Here is a 24,454-nt window from a genome sequence, read left to right on the forward strand (position 1 = left end):
TAAGGACAGTTCTGGAGGATACATTCAACAGTGTACCTGTTTTGAGGGCAGATACTCTTCAAGATAATGTGCATATTAATGAGCAAGACAGCCAGTGTATGTATGTGCAAACCTTTCCTTGAGTCCTGTAAGTGCCCTGTGGAGCAATGTACTGAGCAGTAAAGAACTGCAGGCCACACAAAGGACAGAGGGTGACTTCCAGTCTATTTGCAAGGAAGAAGGCATGTACTTTGTGGTAGGTTGAACTCAACATCTCAAACATTTATGTAGACAAAACATAGTCTGTAAGCATTTCCCATATGTGAAGGGAGACACATGAGAAAAAAAAAACCTTCAAATTTTTGTCATGTGCTGTCTTCCATTTTATATTTTCTTAAAGACCAGGTAGCCTAGATAACTACAGAAGAGATGTGTGATTATCAGGAAATAAATAAGGCATTAATTTTTAGGCTGTCAAAGTTGTAATACTTTTGAAATCTAGTTTTCTGATGAATTAAAAGGGAATCCTGTTGATCTAAGAGAACATAAACATTTTTTCTCATATTTTTGGAGGATACTTTATGAAATAAATAGCAAATTATTGTTTGTGATTCATTAAGACACGTATTTATTATTACTGTTCTTTGACATCTACTTATAAGACTATGACAACTCTGACCTTCAGTTGTGGAGTCAGCGAAATGCAGACTTTGAAATTGCCTTTCATAAGACATTCTTTCATCAGGTACTGTTCAGGATATGTGCTATGAGTTCCCATAAAAGTTTTCATCTTCAGTGTGTTTGTTTTATATCTGTGTTGTGTTTGTTACTAATTGTCTACCCAGGAGGAAGTGAGAAAATATTGAATTAAGGTGAAACAGTTGCACATAATTAAGATGGATTTTTCAAAATAGTTCTATGAAAATGTAAATGAATATATTTAAGTGAATATTTTAGCAATTTCCCTAATAAGTGCATAAAATGGGCAATGAAGCTTTTCAACTGTTTTAAAAAGAATCTCATAGTTAAAGGAGTTGAAAAGTCAAGTGGTTGAAATTATTAGTTGGTTAATTAAAGAGTACAAATTATAATATGGAATCAGTGTAATTTCTAATAAGTGACATGTCTTTGATTATTCAATTACTAATCATGAAGTTAGAAAAAATGTTGTATCATCTTGGTTATGAAATTTTCTACTTTACATAGTAATTTTAAATCACAATGATAATATATACTTATCATAGGAAAATTAGAAAATATAGGCTAGTAAAAAGAAGAAAATAAAATCTATTAACCTGTTTAGAGATGAGCACTATTAGCACTATAAAGTATTTTCTTTCAGGTTTTTTCTTTTTTCTGTTCCTGATATATTTTTAACAAAATTATTTATATAAATATATATATAGCTTATGTCTCATTAGTTTAATTTAATTATATATTTAATAATATATTACAAACATGCATCTTTTTTGGAGGGAGGAGATCTTATTTTTTCCATAATATTATTTGTAATGTTTTCTTAGTAGTCCATGCAGATGTATACTATGTTTTTTTAAACAACCAGTCTATTCTTAAATATTTAGGTTTTATGTTTTTTAATTGTTCTTATTATGAAAGAACTTTGTAATAAATATGTCTAGATGCACATTTTTATATTCTTTTCTGATTATTTCTTTTTAAATCTATTTCTGGAAGTGTGATTGCTGAATAGGGCCCGGGTATTTTTATTGCCCTTCTGAGAGGTTATATCATTTACCTGGTAGCATGTGAAGTGTCTGTTAAATTTTCACTTTCCAAAATTAGATATTATCTTCTCTGAAAATATGGAGAAAATTAGATATAAAAGTATATATTATTTAATTTGCATTTTATTTCTTTCTTTTTAGGAATTCTTTGATTATATGTTGAGAAAGACCTTCACTATCCTAAGAACAAGATGATACTACTTACATTATTTTAAAAATTCTGTAATTTCATTAAAAATTTTTAATCGAAGCAAACTTTATTTTTCTATAATGGGTAAAGTAGCACTATAATTTCACTTTTAAAAAATGATAAATCTTTAATATATTTCTAAACTAATACACTTCATCAGATATTCAGATGTTACTTTAATTGTATATTAAATTATAATATATACCTACATAGCCTTTTAAGTTTCTAGTCACTTCTGTTTATTTCCCTTCAAACATCACAGAGTTTAAAATTTTAATGATAATTTCTTGTTAATTAGAAAAACCAAAGTATGAGATAGAAAATAAACAACATTGTTCATTTCTCATATCTGTAAATACATGTGGAATTGCCAAGGCAAAAGGTCCATGCACTTTAGTCATATACATCTATGTATCTATGTATCTATCTATCTATCTATCTATCTATCTATCTATCTATCTATTTCTCTCAATGAAATTGTGCAATTTATATATCCACCAGCAATATATGAATGCCTATTTAACCCAACAAAGTGGATTATTAAATTCCAGGAATTTGCTAATTTTCTAGGTAACAAAACGTGTTATCAATGGGCTGGGGATTTAGCTCAGTGGTTCTGCCGACTGCCTTGCAAGCACAATGTCCTGAGTTTGATCCCTGGTGCAAAAAAAAAAAAAAGTTATCAAATTTTCCTTCTTATAGGTACTTACAAGTGGATCTGGGCATCACATGTCAAAGGGCCATTTTTATTTTATTTTCTGTATAATGTTCTTTGAAGTTCTTTCCTCATTTTTAAAAAAGAATCAGTGTCTTTCCTTATTGATGTCTAATAGCTCTTTATTTATGCCAGACATTAATCTCTTGAGATATGAGAATTTCCCTCCTACTCTTAATTTATTCACAGTATTTTTCTGATTCGTTTTATTATGCAATTTATTATTATTTTATTATTCATTTTATTATTTGTCTATTCACATGAAAAATTTAAATCAAATTGCTTAGAGTTTCTTTTGTATTACTTTTAGAAAAATGTTTATATTTTATCTGTTCAATTTATATTTGACCTGAATTATGAGATAAGAATCTGAAATTACTTTTTCAGATAATTATCCACTTGTTCCATCATTTGTATCCTGCCATGTTATTAAATTGTATCCTGATATCTTGTTTATATTTTTTGTATATATTGTTTATATTTTTATATCTTGTTCATCTCATTTTTGTGTGTGTGTGTACATCTATATCATATGTAAACAGTGACAGTTTTACTTCCTTTCTAATTTTTCTACCCTGAGTTGTCTTTTCTAATTATATTAGCTGGTCATCTCTCTCTCTCTCTCTCTCTCTCTCTCTCTCTCTCTCTCTCTCTCATCTATCCATCATCTATCTTTTACTAGCTGTCTGTCACCTGTCTATCAAAAATGTTAAATAAAAATGGCCATCCTTACCTTACACTTGATTTCATTAGGAAATTCTTTAGTGTTTCCTTATTAAAGATGATTCTGTTCTTTGGGGACAAGGTAGACATATTTTATCATGTAAAAAAAAACATTAGCTTATTTTACCAAGAGTTGTCATTATTCATTTTTACTGATTCATGTCTAATGTCTGTGAGTGTATGTACAAATAATAACATGATCTTTCTCTTCAATTTAACTCAGGACAAATTTATTAGTAGAATTCTTAATGTTGAGTTATATTTGCAAACCCATAATAAAGCTCATTTGCTCAGATGCTTTTAATTTTAGATATTGGAGACTGAACCCAATATCTTCATAATGACCTATGTTCTCAGTCCTTCTCCTTTATTTATCTCGAGACAGGGTCTCACTAAGTTGCTTAGTTCCCCAGGCTAAGCTTAAACTTGTGTTCCTCCTGCTTCAGCCTCCCAGAATGCTGTGATTATGGGAATGTGCCACTATGCCCAGCTGAACATACAATGTTTTTTTTTTTGCTTAAATTATTTTATTGGTACATTTTGGGTATATGTGTACATTTATCATTGGGTACTTGTACCTGTACATGATGTATCTTGGTTCTTATTTTTTCCCCAGTCCTTGTGCTCCCTTCCCTATTTACAAAGACTTTGTTTCCATTTTTTCCTTTTCTCATAATTTTACCTACTGCTTATTTCTGTTTTGCTGATAAAATAGATAACTTCTTTCCCACAATCTGTTAAGATCCAACAGTTTTTCATGACTTTGATACAAAAATTCAGTTGGTAGTAAGACTATTGAATATCCTTAGTATGATTTTCATGTATTGTGCTACAAAAATGTTCACGTAATTCGTTAAAGAATACTTGTTTAGACCACTGGTGATGTAATACATTATACAATATGTGAACTGCATTTTGCCTGTACAATGTACAATCTGATGATTTTAGATAAAGGATCTTGTGCTTGCATTTTATTTAAGATTTCTTCATTAATAATCATAAGTATGATTGCTCTTTAACTTCATTTTTTGTTTGTAATCTTTGGTTTATATCAATATAAAAAAGAAAATTTCTAGCTTATATAACATTAAATTATCTGTTCATTAAAGGCTTGATGATATCTCTGAAATTTTAGAAGTACAATAGATTTATGAAATGCACTTAGTAACAAGGCTTATGAAATAAAATGTCAAAGTTCCCTCCATTGCCTATTTTCTCATCACTGAATCACAGCTAGAAAGTTGGTGTGTATTGTACCAGAACTTTCTCTCTGCAACATATAAAAACAACAGAAAGGGGTTTTAAAATAGTTTAGTGTGATTATTAATGACAGTGAATAATACTTATATTTTTGATAATTTGATTATTGCATGAACTACCTCTTCATATAATTCTGTTGTTTTATTATTATCAATTTGTAGGTGTTTAATGTATTAAAGATTTTAGCTTTTTCTTTCCTCTCTTTAGTTTCTCCTTTCCTAGAAGTAATCAGGGAATCCATGTTATCATTCTATGGTGTATCTACTTAGCTCTTTTCCTATGCACATAAAGTATAGTATCTATCGAAAATTGCATTTAATTTAAAACTATTTTTAATATATATCTTAAGATGTATACATTACATATAGTAAAAGTTACTATGATACATGTAAAATAATGTGTAGTGTACACTCTGGTCCTTGTATATTTTACTTGGTGATAAAAAAAATGTCAGCCATGTCTTTTTAAAGGCTACAGTAAATTTCATTATCCATTGAAGGGCTACTGGGTTTTCTCTCAACATTTCACTCTTAAAATGCAATGAAAAATTTGAACATAAATGTGGACAAAGCACAAGAGGTAGAATTGCTGATCAAGTGACATGAACATTTTAATAGAAAGCGCCTTCTTAAAAGTTGTTCAGCATTTTCTCAACTTTCTCAATCTTTTTCTAAATTTTTTTCAATTTGAAGCATATTGAATATCAAGTTATCAATACAGAATTGGTACCTCATGCCTTCAATTTCTATCTCCCTGACCACTTTCGATTGAGTGTATTTTTCCTAGTTTATTAGACATTTGGTTGTGTTCTGTGAATCTCCTTTATATAATAATTTTTGCTTATTTCTTATCCTGTGGAATTGTTATTCTTTTTCTTATTCACCTGAACAAACTCTTTGCATATCAGGGATATTAACAATTGTGCCTGGCAAACACGCTTTCTCAAGTATTTGTAGAAGGTATTGTATCCATGAAGTTCTTTCTCTTTCTTTTTTTGGATATGGCTCATTCCCTTTGTTGTCCTCCTTTCTAGTTTCATTTTTGCTTCGTCTCTTTGCTTATTTGTATCACCACTAAACTAAAAGAGAGTAAGGGATGTAACATTAAATATTTCAACAGGGTTTATGTCAATTTAAGTTGCATTAGAAAGAAGATGAAAGCTCTTCATTTAATGTGTATAGAAGATTTTTGTGGGAAATGTCCTGTCTCTTCCAATTTTTCATGAGGTACCCTTTTCCATCAGAACCAGGAATAATACCTAATTATATTCCATGGAAAACATTAAATTCACTGACATACTGGCTAATGAAGTGTAAAAAAATGCAATTAGTCATTCGGATGTTCCAATGATCAAACATCCCAATAACTGGAAAAATATTTTATTTTCTAGTCCAGATGTTTGGCAATCTGTATACATGGACTTTTAATGACTTGGGACAAAAATATTAGTAGGTATGGACAATTGAAAAATGGAATGATCGCTACAGATCAAGAAGTTTAAATTAATATTAATATATATTAAAAAACTAACATGCATATTTGGATATATACTAGTCAAATGTATGCTCATTTTCCAAATATTTCAAATATTTATGTGACATTCTAAACTGGAATGTTTCCTCTAAGCAGATGCTGTGCTCATTTATTTTTTCATATCATAAAAACAAAAAATATTATAAAAGGTGCTATTTATTCACATGGAAATGCCTGTGAGTCAAAGATAGATCAAAGAATACCATCTTAGGAAAAGAAAAGCAGTCTGGAAATATATTTTTTAAGAAGGCTTTTGGATTGTCAACTCTTGCAGATGTGTAAAGGAAGGAGAATAAAGTACTAAATTAATTTAAAAACATATTCTTATGTCAATCTTCCCAAATAAAAGTTACCTTCATGTTTTGACTCCTAATATGTTTGTTATGTATACTCTGCCTAGTCATTCACATCTTTCCTTAATGTTTTATTTTATTAAAATTAAATTGACAGTCTTTCTTGGTGCTGAGCTTACTTTAGTTACAATGGAATATATTTTATGATTTGGCTATATTCATTGATAACCACTGGAAATTCTGCTCAAAGTAATCTTTGAGGCCAAGAAATTAAAAAATTCTTTTTAAATTTATATTAATTAGAAAAAATTTCTATAAGTACATGTCCTTAATTTTTTCTTATAGATTACATTATTGAGAAAAAAGAAAAGGAACCATTGTTTATGCAAAGAGCAGATGATTCTGTACTTTATAATATTTAAAATACTTATTTATGCATATCATTTTTATGGGTTCATTGGTGATGATTGTTTTCTGGGAAATCAATATACATATCATTAAACTTCTTTGTTTTGTTTGCTCTTAAATAATCTCCAAGCAATTATTTTGATATTAGCTGAATATTGAGTTTTAAGTTTAGGTGCAGTAAGTTCTATTACTTTAAACTTTCATTTTATACCTTTAATGATTCTTACTCTTGGCAAGTTCTAATTCAAGAAGTCAGCAACATCAATTTTGCTATGCAAAAGGAAAGTAGTTGACAGCCAAGGCAATCAGCATTTATGCAAATACAAAAAATATTTGCCGGCCAAAGTCATAAAATTTTATGAAGATTTAAGAAAATATAGGAAATGTTATAACTATGTATGAATTAAATTCCATTGCTTTTACCTTAAATCCATAGGGTACATTTTTATCTTGTTGCTGGTTCACTTTAACCTAAGAAGATAGCAGGCACATTTTTAAAAGCATAGCTTACATAATTATGGGCAAATTTATCTTCTCATATATAATGAGATAGACTTATAATCTGTTGGAAACTTAAGAAACTGTCCTAGTTATACTTAGTCATGATAAACATCTGTTTTTCCATCTAATTCTTCTCTATATATGGATCATCTGTTTCTGTTTTCTGAGGTAGGCTTAGAAGGAGAACAAGTAAGACTTGGGGTTCAGTCTGTTTCCTGAATAAAAATATGAGTATTGTTGGTCATAGGAGTTTCAGTGAGCCTTGATTTACTCTTCTTTAACACTGATTGTACTTTTTTGGCACAAGTGACTAATCAGTAGTATTCAATAATTAAAGAGAATAACATAATGTTACATAAGAGTCTTCCTCCTAATTTTAATTGAGATTCAATTCCCTTATTTTTAAAAAAAGGAAAAAAATGTTTAGAAGTAGTAAGAAGAAATGCAACTGATCATCTTACAGTGCTCTGCAGAGGAAAAAAAATCAGAACACTAATATATCTTGTGAACTCCACATCTGTTTATCAGGGATACCCATAATTCTCATTCATTAACTAACTGAACAATTAAAGATCATGGTTTATATATTTTTGTGAAAAGTTGGTCCCATTTGAAGCAAATTTCTGCTCTGACATAGAATAGAATCAGGCAAATCTTGGGTGTATCAAGTTAAGTACGACTAGTTTGTAGTGGCTGATTTAACACTGGACACAGACATTAACTGTAGATATATCTTAGGCTTCTGTGTGGGGTAGGTAGGATGTTATGCTGGATGCAGGTGTAAAAATCATATCCTAAGGGCATGTTCTAGATACTCTAAATCTATGCTGAGTGTGCCCAGACAAGATTTTAACTATAAGCAAAATTATGTTTATCCTAAAAGTGAGACCAAGCTAACTAGGGAAGAAATATATTCCAGGACCTGTTCAGATAGTTACTTCTTAAAGAAAAGAACAGTCTGTAAGACTTGTTAATCCTATTTTTAAAGATTGATTAAGTGGCTGAGTTTTTTCTTCTTTCTATCCTTGGAGAAAATGAAAAATAACCAGTCCTCTTTTACTTTAGACTATCCATTCATATCCTTTATGACAGTTAGGTTTCCCCTGAGCTTTTTCTTTTCCAGGACAAATTATCCTAACTCCTTCAGTATATCCTCACAGGTCCTATTTTTCAGCCATTATATCATCTGATTGTTCTTTCCCGTATCTTTTCCAGTTTCTTTAAAATCTTTTAAAAATATATAAAATGGTAAATGTGATGTCTGTACATATCAGATAGGTTAGAGCTTAAGGGGTATATTAATTCCTACCCTCTAATTCTTAATGATGGTCATTATAACGGGTCAGTTTGATAAGAAGCACGAGAGAAGCCAAGTAAGGATGTAAGTTTTTTGTGTGTGTGCTGGGGATCGAACTTGGGTCTTTGCGCTTGCGCAGCAGGCGGTAAAACCACTGAACTAAATCCCCTTCCCAAGGATGTAATCTTTTAACTTAATGGATCAATATGATCAGAAATAGTAAAACCAGAAAAATGTCAGAAGAGCTCATTATAAATCCTTTGAGAAGATACCAAAACACAAAATTTATTATAAAAACAGTCAGAGCTACTTTTATTTTAATAAACCTGATGCTTCTTTTTACTAATCATCCTTCTGTGAAGGAAAAAACTAGTACGTGAGTTAAGATAATGCTAAATTCAGAAAGAAGAATATATCACACAGGAAGATGGCTCCAGCCTGCCTCAAGAAAGGGCCTGGGTAAAGTCAGAGATCTCAACTTAATTAAGAGCCAGAACCAATTTTTCAAGCAGATATTATCTCCAAGGGGAGCATTTATGTACCGTTACCTTGTTGGTTTTTATTTTTATAAAATATATCTACAAAGAAGCGTGAGCTATTTCCTCTGTCAATACACTGACCTGGGTTCATTGCATTGCAATGTCTTCTCTGCAGCATTACATTGGGTTTGGGTGATTCAGATACTGTTGTTTCAACTTCTCCATTCCATGGGGGACAAAAGGAATCCATAACCTCATAAATAAGCCAACTCTTCCACTATATCAATTTCCATGAGAACAAAGCTCTATTGTAATGAAAATCTAAAATAAAAATCCCTAATTTTTTGTCTTTATTACTTAAATTTAAGAACATTGTTGAATGTGTGTTTTTTTGCCCAGTGTAAAATACCTGTCATTCAGCCTACTCTCCATCCTGGGGTACAGTATGCATTATGGAATTTGGCAAAATGCTTCATCGGCTCCGTAAGAGAGAAATACAGTCACTACTAAAAGATGGTACTGTGTTCTTTCCAATAGCCTCCTTATAAATTAACAATAAATAATAGGGATCACAGCAAAGGAAGCTTACAAGAGCTTTTAATTCCCCAGATGGAAGGCTGCAAAATTCACCCATTGCTGGTTTATTTTCCCTTTAAGGCTTTAGAAAAAATAAATCAGCTATGTCCATATTGAAAAGCCACAGGCAGATCATAGAGAGCTCTTGTACTGAATGGTGTGCAGGAGTGAAATATTTGTATTTTGCACTAACCCCTCTTGAAAGCTAATGCAGTGTGGTCTTACCATTTTTGCAGACAGGACAACATTGTTCTGGTTCATAGACTGGGTTGACACACTCAGGAACTGCGCAGTCTGCTACAACACAGTGAACTTCATTGCTGGGCTCACAGCGACACCATTCACATGGAGAGGGCTAGGAACAAATCTAAAATTAGCCCCTTTTCTCCTATAACTTAATGGTTGCATATTCATATGCTGTTAGAAGATAAAACATCAGTGTTTATATCGGCTTTATTGAGTTAACTTCATTTACCCTTTGAACCATCATTCTCCCCCAATGGAAGGTGATCTAGACATCCAAGATGATGCAATTTGTAATGCACAGCCCGAGTTGCTGCGAACAACTTAACAGCACCCACGAATGGTGTTTTCTACAGCCCTGTCCTTACTTTCCAGAGAAATGTTTGGACAACTAATATGTCATCTCATGGTTTGGTTTCCAGATGCAGTGATTGCGCTGACTTTCTCTGTTAAACAAGGGTGATCCAGAAACATAGGAAATAGTTTTTGCCATTTGTCATTTTCTTTTCTTCCAAAGAGGAGGATTTCTCAGAAATAAGAAAATGGTAAGTGCACAAGTTTACCCTTTGTATGAACCTTTTTCAAGCTAGCCTAGCCTGTAAATGGTACCCTTTCTATGTGAATTTTAGAGGAGATTGCATTTGGAATTCAAAGATTCAGAGAGCGCTTCTTGAAAAATTTAGTGAATACCTTTCATCTTCCCTACTTGCTTTCATGAATGAACTAAAATCTATGGACCTAAAAAGCTACTATTGAAGTGCCAGAGTCTAAAACTGGAATTGAAAAGTGGTTAATTAAGAGAAAATAACAAAAAGCAGAAAAAGATTTTTGTATTTACAGTACTTACCAACCAAGAGTGAGTATGGGATTTTTGTTTCCTTTTGTTCTTTTCTAGAAACTGCCTTTAGGACACTGCCTTTACCACAAATAATAAAGTAAGTAGTGGCCAGCCTGTAAATTTTTCATCCTGTATAAGTACCAGTTCTACTTTTTCATGAAAATGAAGTTTACAATTCTAGGATGAAAATATAGAGGTCTCAGAAGTCATATAATGTCGATATTTCTCAAATTGGGCTATTTGTTCTTAAATAGTTTTGCCACCAAACCAATGCCATGGTTCCTCATCTGCAAATGTGTTAATGAGCCTTCTTCCCTTATTTCCATGGCTTTTGTCCATAATCCCTGTCAAGTCTTGTTTCTTCCTGGACTTCCAAATTTGGATAATATCAGTGCTCCCTGACTTAGGCAATCTGTGGGGGTGGAAACCTCCCAATTAATTATTTTCAAATATCATTTCATCTTTGCTTTGTGCTTGAAGAATGGTAGTCTAACTCCAATGTTTTTGCTGTCAAATTTAATCTAAACAAGAGAATTAGACAGAATTATTGCTAAAGTATTGCTCGTTTTCAGTTTTTTAAGTCTATTGAAGGGTACAATTAAGTCGTTATCATGTGATGAATTGTGTTTCAGGATTTCAGAGGAATCTATTGCACGATCCCATGGGCTGAGATTTTCCTGAAGCTCCTCTACAGAATTATTTCAATAAATTAAGAAAAAGACTGGATCCCCTAACACATTACTATATGGAGGAAATTTTGAATGAAGAAATTGAGGAGATGGTAACTGGGGCTGCTATACTCCCACTTATTTTTCAAGCCTCATTAGTATACTTAACTTTACCAAGCAAATTTGTCAGAAAATGTCCCCCTTTCTAAGTATTTCCACACAGCCTTTTGAACATTTGGTCTGTATTCAGGCCCCATGTGAGAGAAAAAGGGAGCCACTGATATAATTCCTCCTCCACCCTCCCATTCCACAGTTGAAATTGTTTGTCCTGGTTCCTCTCTTGCTGAAGGCTGGTGGGTGCAATGCTAGTGGACTGAACTGGAAATAAACATCCCTGAAAAGACTGAATTTTCAATGTAAAATGTTTATTTCAAAGCACTGTAGCTTTTCTGAAAGATTTGTTAAACTACTAGAGCAATGCAAACTGATGAAGAACACTATTTTAAATTTTGTTTTTGATTATTAGCTGTTACGTATTGTGTGAGGGCTTTTACCTATAGCAAGTTTCTTATTTCTTGCCATTCATAGTATACCAGACTGCCAGTTAATTGCAAGAAGCACCATTCTAGTGTCTTGATCTGAGTAGTTGGTTGTTCAATGCTTTGTACTCTTCTCCATGCAGATCAGAAGCATAGGAATAATGTTACCAATGGAATACTTTGTTTGCATTTATTTATTTATTTATTTTTGGCACCAGGGATTAAACTCAGGACCATGCGCTTGCAAGGCAGGCGGTGGCCCCACTGAGCTAAATCCCTGGCCAGAATACTTTATTTGTAGAGGGTAGGCACTTCTTGCTAAAAGATTATTTCATTAACTTATGTGATTAGTTCATAAAAATTATCACGGAAGTTTAAAGCTTTTTAGCTTTCTGTAAATGTGAGTTAGAAAATTGTAATAGGCCAAAATTAGTTTTTTTATATGGTTTGTATTTTGGAAGAACTATGACATATTCGAACTTTGGATCCTAATAACTTTTGTAGGTTATTTCAGAGCAACACGGACAGATAATTGTCTAATAAAGACCAAAATGTGTGCACATGTCAGCATTGGAATCCTGAGAAATATTCAGAGAAGAACTAAGACCACAAGGGTTAAGATCAAAGCATATCTGATTTTTTCATGGTGTTTCAAATAACGAAAAATGTAAATTAGAAATAAATAAAAACATCCTGGCAGACTTTTTGGTATTGATATGAGATAAGGGGTGGCAAAACTGGCTGGAGAAATGGGTTGGACCTCTCAATTGCAAGATCTCAGGGTGGTGCCTGATGATTCTTAGGATTCCATATGTAGGATTTCTTGCAGGTTCCCACGAGATATGGACCACATAAAGGAGACCAGATGCCATGAGGAGCCCACTATTGTGACTCATCACAATATTTTTGTTCTTATCCTTTCCTCTCTTTGTTCCACCCAAGTTCACTCTACAGAACCAGCTCTTCCCTTACCTCTTCACCCTTTATTTTTCAAATAAACTTTTGGCACCATTTTTAGTTTGTCTCATCCAATTCTTTGTTCAAGGCAAGAAGGATCTGGAATACTTCTGATTCCCAAGCCATTTTTAAAGGAACTACCTGACAACATTTTGGGATTGCTAGCTAGGAGATAACGGTAGGTTCTAATCATTACCCCATGACTTTATTCATGTATTTTATTCTATCCCTTCCTGGCCCCCAATCAATTACCACATGCATGTTATTTCCTTTGTGGTTTTCTTGGTATTGTTTTTTCTTCAAATCATCTATTTTTATACCAATTCATTTCTTCATATCTCAAGCCTCCTCATGTTCCTCTGCCCCAGTTCTACCACTCAATCAAATTTAACATACTGACCCTATGGTAGAGTTCCTTTCGGTCCTTCCAGCTTTGCCAAGCCTCTCTTACCATCTCTGACATCATTGTCACTCTTTCTCCACTTGACTTTCTCCATTGCCTTTCCCTTCACTACACTTTAAAAATGATAGTGCTTAAACAGTGATAAGTTACTAGAGGCAAGCCGTGTGCTACTTTGACATTAAGGCCAGACTTTAACAATCCTTCCCATCTTACTGAGTAAAACTGAATAGTTTGGTGCTTTGGATAAATCTTTACATTTTAAGCACTGAGCTGGTTGCAAATTTCTTTTATTGAGATTTTCAATGTAAAAGCTATAAATTAAACCTGAAAATGTACTTGTAAAATCAAAGATTAAAGCATAAAGCTCTCCTTAGAGGAACAGAGAATGCTGGAACAAATAGTTGGGTAAAATATCCTTGCTAGTTCTTTGTTTTTGAGGGGGCATTTACTAACTTACTAGTTTTTTGTGGGGGGAGTGGGAGAGCATGTGAAATTATCTTTAGTACATGGCTCTTGTTAGCTACAGATTGATAAGTCAGATAAATGGCATCATTTGAAAATTTTGTACAAGCAAATCTTTTTCTAAGAATTATGTAAAACACTTGTTTCTATGGAATCTGTGGAAATATTTACTAAGTATACCTTTTCATGACTTCAGTTGAAATTATAATTAGAGGTCAAATTTATTTTGAATGTTTATATTACAGGGCCTGAGTATTATATGTCTATTATAAATATATTATACCTCCAACTTAATGGTTTTGAATATCTAATGTGGACTCCATTTAAACAGAAAATGTACATTTTATCTGTAATTCCCACCATCACTGAATGCATACCTTGTATGACAAATGCTGTTCTAGTCATTCCTATCTTACAAAGTGCTTTCCATACACACACTCACACACACACACACACACACACGTATTTGTATATGGATGATATGAATAAATAGAGCAATGTGAGACTCTTAAATCTTGGTTTAGGTGACTAGAATTCAAATTTACTTCCTTGATATTAGAATGGAAACATAGCAATACACATTTGATTATTCTGAAGACCTTGAATCTGAAATCCCTAAGTCACTGTGATTTTTAATGATTTTTTTTTTTTTTTTTTAGAATTGAAGTGTAGATACCAGAATTCTGAAAAAAGCAAAAATTTCCATGAGTTTTTTAATGGAAAAGTAGCCTGAAAACTAGTAACTTAGGTTATTAGAACAACTGAATAATTCCAGAAAAATTGTCAAATATATTCTCTGTGAGAATGTGGAAGCTAATATGGTCATTACTGAGGATAGGAGTTAGGATTACTAGAACGTGTTACTGCAGACTGGTTGCATCATTTTCCACATGGTCACAGACATTATGCATTTGTTTTGTATTTTCAGTACAATGAGACTTATCTGTACTTGGGAAAACCATGTATATTGGTCCAAAAGACAATACATCAAAGTATCATTAATTCCATGGTGGCTATCATGGCTATTCACAGAGTACTTAGAAGATGAGGTTTATTATATAGATTCAAACCTGAAAGTGACAAAGAATAGGCCAATTTTACAATTGAAATTTTCTGATTTTTAGTTTGACAATGTTCCTATAAATTCAAGGTTCTAAATAAAGAAAATTAGAAACAAAATATTTCATTTAGTTGTCTTGGTTGACGGTGCCATGCTGATCAGAAAGAACCACTCAGTGGGTTTAGTACTTGGGTTCCAGTCTTAGATACTTTACTTACTAGTTGTGAACATTGAGAAAATTATATTTTTAACATTCTTTGCCTTAATATTACCATAATACATACAATGGGAGTAAATGTCAGCAACTTCATATAGTTATTATGAAGCTCATAAAAATAGCTAAGGAATATTATCATTCACTTAGCCACTGAAGGCTTTGTGAAAGAAAATTTAAAAGCATAAAATTGAAGGCACTAGCTTATATTTAAAAGTAATGTTAAGTTTTTTCCCCTCAAAATGTAATCTGGTTAAGGAGGTGGTTGCAATGAAACTTCACAGGACTTGATATTGTGGGAAGACTTTTGGTCTAATAAATCATAACACTCACTGAAAAAAATTATTAGGAGCCTTGGATTATGAGTAATTGTGAATGGTTAAACTATTATAAATGACTCAGAAACAAAAGAAAGAAGGAAGGAAGGAAGGAGGTGAGGAAGGAAGGAAGCAGAGAGTAATCAAGAGAGGTGAGAGGCAGATAGATGCCTTCAGACCACACTCCCAGTGACCCGCTTCCTCCAACCAGGGTTCATCACCCAACATTACATTTAGCTACTACCCCATCAGTGGACAAATTGACTTATAAGTAGCATGGGTCCATGATCCAGTCAGTTCCCAAAACCCCCACCTATGAGGTCATGAGACTTTGAGGGGATAATTAGATATAAACCATAACAACTAAAGATTTCAAGGCAGTCCAGGTGGTACAACTAAAGACATTCATGAAAGAGGTTTTCCAGAAATGCTTCAGAAAGTGGGAAGAATGATGAAATAAGTGTGTTCAAAGCAAGGCAGGTGAGGGGAGGCATATCTGCAGACTATTAATAGAAATGCCTTTTACTGCAATTTTACAAAACATTTGCTGTATGTTTTAATTATACCTCATATATGACAACCCAAATGCCATCTCTGCAGGGAAGTCTTCCCCAAATACCCAGGTAATCCAGTCCCAGCATTATCTTTGTTCACCATGCATCAAACTGCATTGAAAGCCACGATCAGTTCATGAAATTATCTTGCTCATTTATTTTATTTTGTCATTTGTTCTAGTCTGCCATCCACATATGATTGTTTCTTGTATTGTTCGTTGCCGAATTCTCAAGTCTTCAAAGATGTCTCAACATGTAAATATGCAGTCAATATTTGCTAACTAAAATGAATACTCCTTTATGCAGAACCTGTGTTTTCTTATTTGTTAAGTCGGCCTCTAGTAGCTTCATCTGTACTTATCATTCATGAAATGGATTGTAATTCAATGAGATGTTTGTATTTTATTTAAGTATCATAAAAGGTACTTGGTAGAAATAGATTTCTAACTACGAATCATGAAATAACTATTTGGGTTCCAATATTATGGCAATGAACATAAACTCATGCTCTAAAGGTATTTTAAAATTCATAATAATTTGTTTTGTAGATCACAGGCAGTCAATCTTCAAGAACTCTGTTGACTAGCTTATCTAGCATAGATGATTAAAGACTTTTATTGCACTAGGAAATTCTATGTTAACTAAATTTAGGACAAGAACACATAGAGAGGAATTGCTAAAGACCTGAGACAAACATAGTCTCATTTTATAATTGTATCAAGTTTAATGCTTGTTTATTAAACAAAAAGATTTTAGTACATTAAGCTTTTTCTCAGGAAAAAGTCTTGATTTTAAACATGTCCATTTTCCTAAAGAATGAGTTAGAGTATAAAGCCAAATAAAAAACACCCTAAATATTCTGAAAACAAGACTTGATTCCTAAAAAACCCTCTGAGAATACTGTTGAAAGCTGAAAGGATGGATGCATAAATTGATGTGATATATTTTAAATGCTGTCTTAGCACACTAACTATATCACTGGCTTTCTTTCTAATCAAATGACATTAGGTACTTCATTTCTTTGGTAATGGGCAAAAATTATTAAAGGAAATATAGCACAATTTGCTTTTTATAAAGAAAGTCCCATCAAACAATTATTTAAAATCTGATCTTAACCAATGAAAAAATAGTGCTTTATGAAGCACTCTTCTTTTAGAGATAATTTATGGCATAAATTTTGTCACTTTATGGAACAAATCTCATTACTTTCCAAACTATATGAGAAATTTGGAAGACTCTATTTTCAAAGTTGCTGATGCCTATCAGGAATCTCACTGTTCACTTCATTAAAATATACATTTAATTACAAAATGCAAGAGTACTTAGCATCCACTGCCACTTCTGTACTTAGCAATTTGCATGCAGCAGATGTCACCTAATAATCAACAGATCCAGTGGATTTTAACCAAAATTTACAATCATCCGAACAGTGACCCATATCATCATTGATTGAAATGCTTCTTAATGTTCTTGGCCTAATGAGATTGTGATGACCTCTTCAGTGATCTGCACTATTGATTGGAGCATATTTGGAACACTGGGGTTGTAAGTCTTATCAAATTACAGACAGCCCTGGAATTTTTTAAGAATCTTAATACTGCTGAAGCAAAGAGAAAAACCTGATGCATAAATTTTATAACTGCCTCAATTGGTCAGAAAATGTATCTTGTGGTTTTGTTTGAGTTACAAGTTAAGTAGTAAGTGTTCTGGTTTTTTCTGGAGAAGGTGGTATTTTGATAAAACATTCTGGCATGTTGTTTCTAGTGTGTCAAAAAACATTGCATTCGTACTGAGAAGATAAGCATATGAAAATGATTGTAGAGTGCACTTAGTTTTGTCCATTTATTTATAATTAACTAGGCAGATAATAAACTGTATAAGAAATATATGAAATTTTAATTTACTTATTCAGATATTTATTAAACATATTACATACAAATGTATGATATGTTATTCCTCTTATTAAATGACAGCCTAGGAGTTAAAATATCTATTTTTTATGTTTTAAAGCACATTTTATAAGAATAATTGCTGGTACTATTATAATGGAGGTCTAAATTATCAGAGTTAATGTTTATATTTTTATTTCCATATACTCTGAACCAAAGCAACAAATAAGATTGGGAAACAATTGAATTATCAATCTTAAAATAATTAATAATTAATGTCAAAAACTTCACACAATCTTGGAAATTACTCTTGTACTTCAAACAGTACCAATACATTAATGGCTTTTTTCTTGAAAAGTTTAAATAAATATATTCTGGCATGTGCTTAAAAGTGAGGTGCTTTTACAATTTTGTACTTTCTAGCCCAATAAACTGATGATATATAGAAGCATTTAAAAAAAAATGTTTTCAAAGGGTCTCATGACAATAATATGCAGTTCTTATAAAATATGAATAGCATAAAAAATAAAGACAAGAAGAATGTAAGTAAAAATATTTTTAGTTGCAATAACAGATGTAGTTTATTTTTAGTAGGCAAATTACACTTAAGAAAATATCAGTGTGCATTTGAGGAAAAAAAACCCAAAGAAAACCAGAGAATATTTTGACTCTAAGTTCCCTCAATTATATTCAGAAGACATAGACAAGGCTTGCGGATTCAAGACAGAGCAAGTGTTTTGATGAAGTATCACACTGCACTTGTGAAATAGCCTAGCAAAGCAGCTGTTTGTTTCTCACTAACAAATTGAGGGAAGCAGCTGTTAGTCCATTACTGGAAAGCTGTGGGAAGTTGGTTTTGGTACATGTAAGTTCCCTGAAAATGGTACACAGCATTTGTAGTAGATCCATGTATCTCCATCATTGTATCTCCATACTCCATAGATCATAAATTTATGCAACAGGGAAAATATGAAGAACCATATAATGTCAAATCTTGCATGGTTTACCTTATATGAAACACACAAAATATAAAAAAAGAGCAAAATAAAAATAGATAATAGGAAATAGGGAGATCTTTTCCAAATGGCAAAGGGAAAAAGAGATGGAAGGAGGGAAAAGGATGGGAGAGAGAAGAGATGTTTTATGGCTTATACCTAGATGTCCCCCCAAAGCCTCAGGCAGTCAGGTGGGGCTTTTCAGAAGTGGATCTAGGTTGTGTGAGGTTGAAATCAAGGATGTAATGCTGGGATTGATTCATGGTGCAGGACTAGGATTAAGGCTACCCCATGTTGGATGTGAGTGCTACCTGCCCTAAGGGTGGATAGCCTGGATAGGATTTAAGGGATAGAAAGAGGGTTGCTGTTTGTTGCTTGTTGCTTGCTACTTTGCTGCTTTGCTGCCTTCTGCCTGTAATGAACTTTTTCTCCTCTGGGATGCCCTTTACCATGGCACCCTGCCTGGAGCCAACCAACTATGGATGGAGATCTAAACAAACTGTGGGCCAAATAAACCTTTCCTCCTTTAACTTTGGGTGTCAGGTATTTTGTCTCAGCAATGAGATAAGTAACTAAGACAAGAAGGAAAAAAAGGAATTGAAAGAAATAAAAAAAATAGAAATAGTACTTTTGGAAATAGGAAAGGAACCATGGATGGAAGGAGCAGGGAGGGATGGGTGAGGTAGGGGATGAAAACAAAACAAGATGTGTTATGGACATGTTCCTACTCCTCATGGTGGATGTAATTATTATGTACTGGAAACAGGTACCAAAACCAAAATAAAGCAAACAAAAAAACCCTCTCCTGATGACACTGGAAAGGAGAGATTGATGATATAGTTAGAAAGTCAGTCATCTACAATGGCATTAAACCAAAGTCAAGTACAGTTAGGGGAGAGTATACCACAATAAGAATTCAAAAGATTGAAAAAATCATAAAGGAGACAAACACCAGCAGTCCTATACTACAGGACACATTGGAAGGAAGTAATAAAAAAAGGAGAGAGGGGAGTAATTCAGTCTGCTGACACTACATGAGTGACCCTGAATTCAGGGTCTTTCAGGGTCTCAGAGGTGGGAGTTATCAGACTGGGACAAATAAACCCAATTGTGTTAGGAGTGACAATCAGATGACATTTTAAAAACTCCTTCTTTGGCATGTTGCAGTATTTCTCTGGGCAAAAATTTTCTGAAAGTTGAATCCTGTTCATTTTCCATTTGATAGTAACATTGTACTTTGATATACTTTCAGAAGGGATTCATTAAAAATGAAGGGAGGGCAGGGGAAGAGGAAAAAATAAGAACCAAGAGATTATGTAAAGGTGAAAATTTCGAATGATGAATGTCATTATATTGTATACCTAAAATGTACCAATAAAAGGATATATAAAGTTTACAAAAAGGGATAATATTAAGTGGTTTATAATTGTTAATATGAAAATATATTTTCAATTTTCAGACCAAACAGTAATTTCCACTACATTTTATAGTTAATTATTTAATGCTTAGTTCATGGCTTGCCTAATTCCAGGGAAATATATTGAGATGGCTTGTGGGAAAGTATATTTTAATTTAAAAACCCTTGACTGAGTAATTTCTTGATAAAACTTTCAACTTTAATTTTGGGCAAGATACAGAAGAAGCAGTGACAATTTTGTAACTATGTACAGAAATTTTTTAGAGCTACCTCCTAATGGAATTCAATTGTATGATAATATAAAATAGGCATAATTGGAGGTTAAATCCTACCATCAAATGTTGAGGATTTTACCTGGGGTAGATTAAACTACTTGCATATGGATTTTTACAGTTAGGAGGTGGCGGTCATAATTGTATAATATTAATAGTGTTCTCATTTCTCACCAGATTTTTATGAGATGAAGAGGAAATAATGGAGTATGTAAAAGAGCATACAGATTATATGAGTTTGGTTTTATGACTATTATTGTCATCACAGCTTTCAAATTGGCCAGTAGTTCTTTTTTTAGATTTTTTAAAATTTCTTTTTCAGTAGTTCTTTTTTTCTCCTTTATCCACTTGTAATGGCTACATATTTTTCAATGGAGTACATTATGCATAAATTATAGCATAATCATTTCCAGTAAGAATTACTTGAAATATTGAACTTGTGAATGATAGATCATTTAGAAATTTGAAAGCAATTTATGTTATATCTCCAGAAAATACCGATGTCTGTACTCAAATTGTAGTTAAAATGTGAATGACATTGGTCAACATTTTTAGTTAATTAGATTATTATTGGCAGAGGTGAAACCTTAATCTTTAATAAGATTGTTGCCAAAAACAGATTTGTGGCAGAGTAACTTTAGCTAGCAGGTTTGGGATTCTTGATTTTAGTATCTTCAAGTTTCTGTGTGAATATCCCAGAGTCTCATTAACTAAAAGAAAATTCAATGTGATTGTCTTTTTTCTTCTTAATGAAGCTTTTAAATCTCAATTGTGAAAGGTTTGCTATTTTAGCAGAATTTTATTTTTAATGTTAGAGAAAATTAAAGTTAGACTGAACAGTTTTAACATGTCTCTGTTACATTTAGGAGAGAGCAGTAAAACCAGCATACAGTGCAAGTAAGTGGAGTTTCAGAAAGCTGTGGCTATTTTCTCATTATAAAGAAAAGTTAATTCATTTGTTTATTGCTAGAAGTTTTTACAATGACTGTGGTAGAAGACTGCATTTTTCTGAAAAAAAATCATTGAAATGTCTATATATTCTCTTTAAAAGTTCATATTTTGTTGGTTAGAAAGTTCTCAGATAATCCCCAAGTTTACAAAGATAATCCTGTTTAATCCTCACTGCCTTCAGAATGTAGTTTCTTTGTTTTGATTAGATAGGAATGTACTTTACATGTTCCTGTACTACTTCTGGTATTGTGTATTTTAAAATAAAACCAGTAAGCCTTGTGGACCAGGGAAAGAATTTTCTTCATGTTATCAATGCATTACAGTTCAGCAAAAAAAAAAAAAAAAAGGAACTAAAGATGAAATAGACATGTAGTTAAACATCTGTTCAATAGTTTAAGAAATACACATATTCAAACAAAACCAAACGATCACTGCCATGCCTCTTACATAAAGTGTGTGGTGACCTCACTAAAGCTGATAAGGTAAAATGCGGACAGCTGTGGGAATTTAACAAGAACAAAAGCATAACCTTCTCTGAATATCAGTATTCTCATTTATAAAATGGGAATAAAATATCTTAGAATTAAGTATGAGTGAATCTATTTGCAAAACATGTTCTAGAATAGTCCACCCTGGTTCCTGTTGTCTCAGGCAAAGATCTGAGTTTGTTACTTCCCTGACCCCATCCCTTGGGTGGCTCTCCACTCCCTGCAAGCTCCGACCCTAGCTTTCTCGCTGGCATTCATACTGTGAGTGGCTCTGTGCTCCCTCCCTTCTATCTCTATCTAACTCTCTCTGCACCCTGGGCTGTGGACACTTTTCTGTAGTCAAGCTTTTTCTTTGCCTTTGCCAACTTGCGCATTTTGTCTAAAATGCTTCCAATGCATTAAAACCCCTTTTCTTGGGATTACCGTAACTCCTTTCTTTATATCAGTTCCTAGAACAATCATCGTATACTACTCACCATCAAAGGGATGTGTTCCCTGTGTTCTTGCTGAGTGACTAGAAGTGCCTACAGGGTCAATTTGATGACTTCTGTATTTTAGTACATATGACCCAGCACTTCTCCACATTGAGATATTTATTTAATTGCATCACACTGTAAGTTCAGAAATTACTTTTAAAATGTAATAATGTACTGAATACTTAAGTAAACAGGCTGTATAAATAATCTCACTTGTTAATACAACACTAAATATATTTACTATAGTACACTAAATTATGTATAACATTTATGTTGTCTTGCAAACAAAAAAGAGTTCATTGGATATTAAAAAATTGGAATTTTATGATCTGTTTACCTATTTCACCTGAAAATTTTAAGTAAGTTTTTAAACTATATGTCAGTGCAAAGAGCAAGGCTGTACTTTTTGGAGTCAAGTCTGCAAAGAAATGTGGTTAGAGGGCTGGGGATTTAGCTCAGTGGTTTCACCGCCTGCCTCACAAGCTCAAGGTCCCGAGTTCAATCCCCAGTACAAAAAAAAAAAGAAATATGGTTATAATGACCACTGTTAAGTACATAACACATTTAAAATAGGCAAATCTGCAGATCTTCTTAAATTTAGATGTAAGAAAATAACCCTGAGATCACTGCAAGTGAAACAGGATCTAATGTCTAGCAGTATCTAAAACAGTATCTTGTAACCTTCAAGAATATCAGAGAAGGATTTGGTGACAGAACAATTTAAAGAAAGTAGAAAGGGATGAATAACTTGAGTCTAAATCAAGGTTCAGCAAAATTTTTAAAATATAGAGCCAGAGAAAAAATATTTTAGATTTTATGGGTCATATGATGTTTAACACCCTAAAAGCAACCATAGACAATACCTAAGTGAATGAGCATGGCTGTTTTCTAATAAAACTTTAGTTACAAAAAAGATTGTGGATTGGGTTTAGCTGATGGACTATAGTGTGTCAACCTCTATCTAATATTGTGGGTTATATGTAGCTGGTATTATTTCTATGACTATTTTGAAAAAGTTATTTTTCCACTAAATTGTTTTAAATCATACAAATGAATTAATTGCCATAAATAATCACATAAATGCAATTTTGGGAACTTCAAACGAACTAGACAATAAAAGATAAGCTGAGGCAAAGAGTTATCACTAACTGCTCATAAGAGTCAAAGCAATTAGATTACCTTGAATCATTAACTAGATGTTTCTTAAATTGTGTTTCATTGAACTTCGATGAATGTTAAGATGCTAGAAGATATTCTGAGAAAAAGTTCCACTGTCACATAAAATTGTGAAATCCTAGGTAAAATACAGGTTAGTAGTAATGGTAGTAAAAATTTCCTGTAGCCTTTATGAATCACTCATTATGTGCCAAGTCACTTCTGTTAATGATCTCTATTTTGTAGATCTATACATTAGGACATAAAGAAAGTAATAAATACTACGGGCCTAGGTCACATGGCTGTAGGTGGCAGAAGCTGCTTTAAAATCCAATTTTCACCACACAGTTGAGTTTTTAGCTGTTGACCTATACATTTTGACTCTCAAAAAAACCACTTCTAAGTAAGTTCAGTATTCTGACGTGTACTGTACATTTCTAAGAGAGGTTAACAGATGTATCATTTTCCAAACTGTGAAAATAAATTGGAGATTCTTACTAAGAATCTCACAGGATGCCAATGTTCCTTAGAAAACAGTCTGGAAAAGCCTTTATTATGTCAATGATTCCCAAATCCAGCTAATCAGAATAATTTGGAAAGTTCAGTATAATATATATTTAAATAATTTAAATGAAAATGAAAGCAGGAGAGGTCAAGGAGCAGGAATTTTTTTTACAACACTTCTTCCTTAGGTGATAGTGACTATCAGCCAGTGTAGGGATATTCCTTTGTTCTCATGCCATAGAGCTAGAGATTTGTACACACTCCATCCATTTAGCACACTCCATTCCTGCCATCTAGTGAGAGTTAGGAATTTGCTGAATGAAAAAACATACGCACTCCAGTTCCTATCAAAA

General features: G+C 32.7%; 1 protein-coding gene across 1 annotated transcript in view; it reads right to left on the reverse strand.

The window, feature by feature from the left end:
* The window catches only part of Vwc2l (von Willebrand factor C domain containing 2 like), a 152,845-nt gene that overhangs the window by 114,405 nt on the left and 13,986 nt on the right, over positions 1-24,454 (reverse strand). Inside the window, exon 3 of the mRNA XM_021263466.2 lies at positions 9,925-10,054. Coding sequence (XP_021119125.1) covers positions 9,925-10,054 — 130 coding nt within the window. The remainder of the gene's footprint in view (positions 1-9,924; positions 10,055-24,454) is intronic.

The sequence above is a fragment of the Heterocephalus glaber genome, unplaced genomic scaffold (assembly GCF_053883595.1).
Source record: "Heterocephalus glaber isolate CG9 unplaced genomic scaffold, H.glaber_assembly_v1.0 deba00000621, whole genome shotgun sequence".
In the NCBI taxonomy this organism is placed as follows: domain Eukaryota; kingdom Metazoa; phylum Chordata; class Mammalia; order Rodentia; family Bathyergidae; genus Heterocephalus; species Heterocephalus glaber.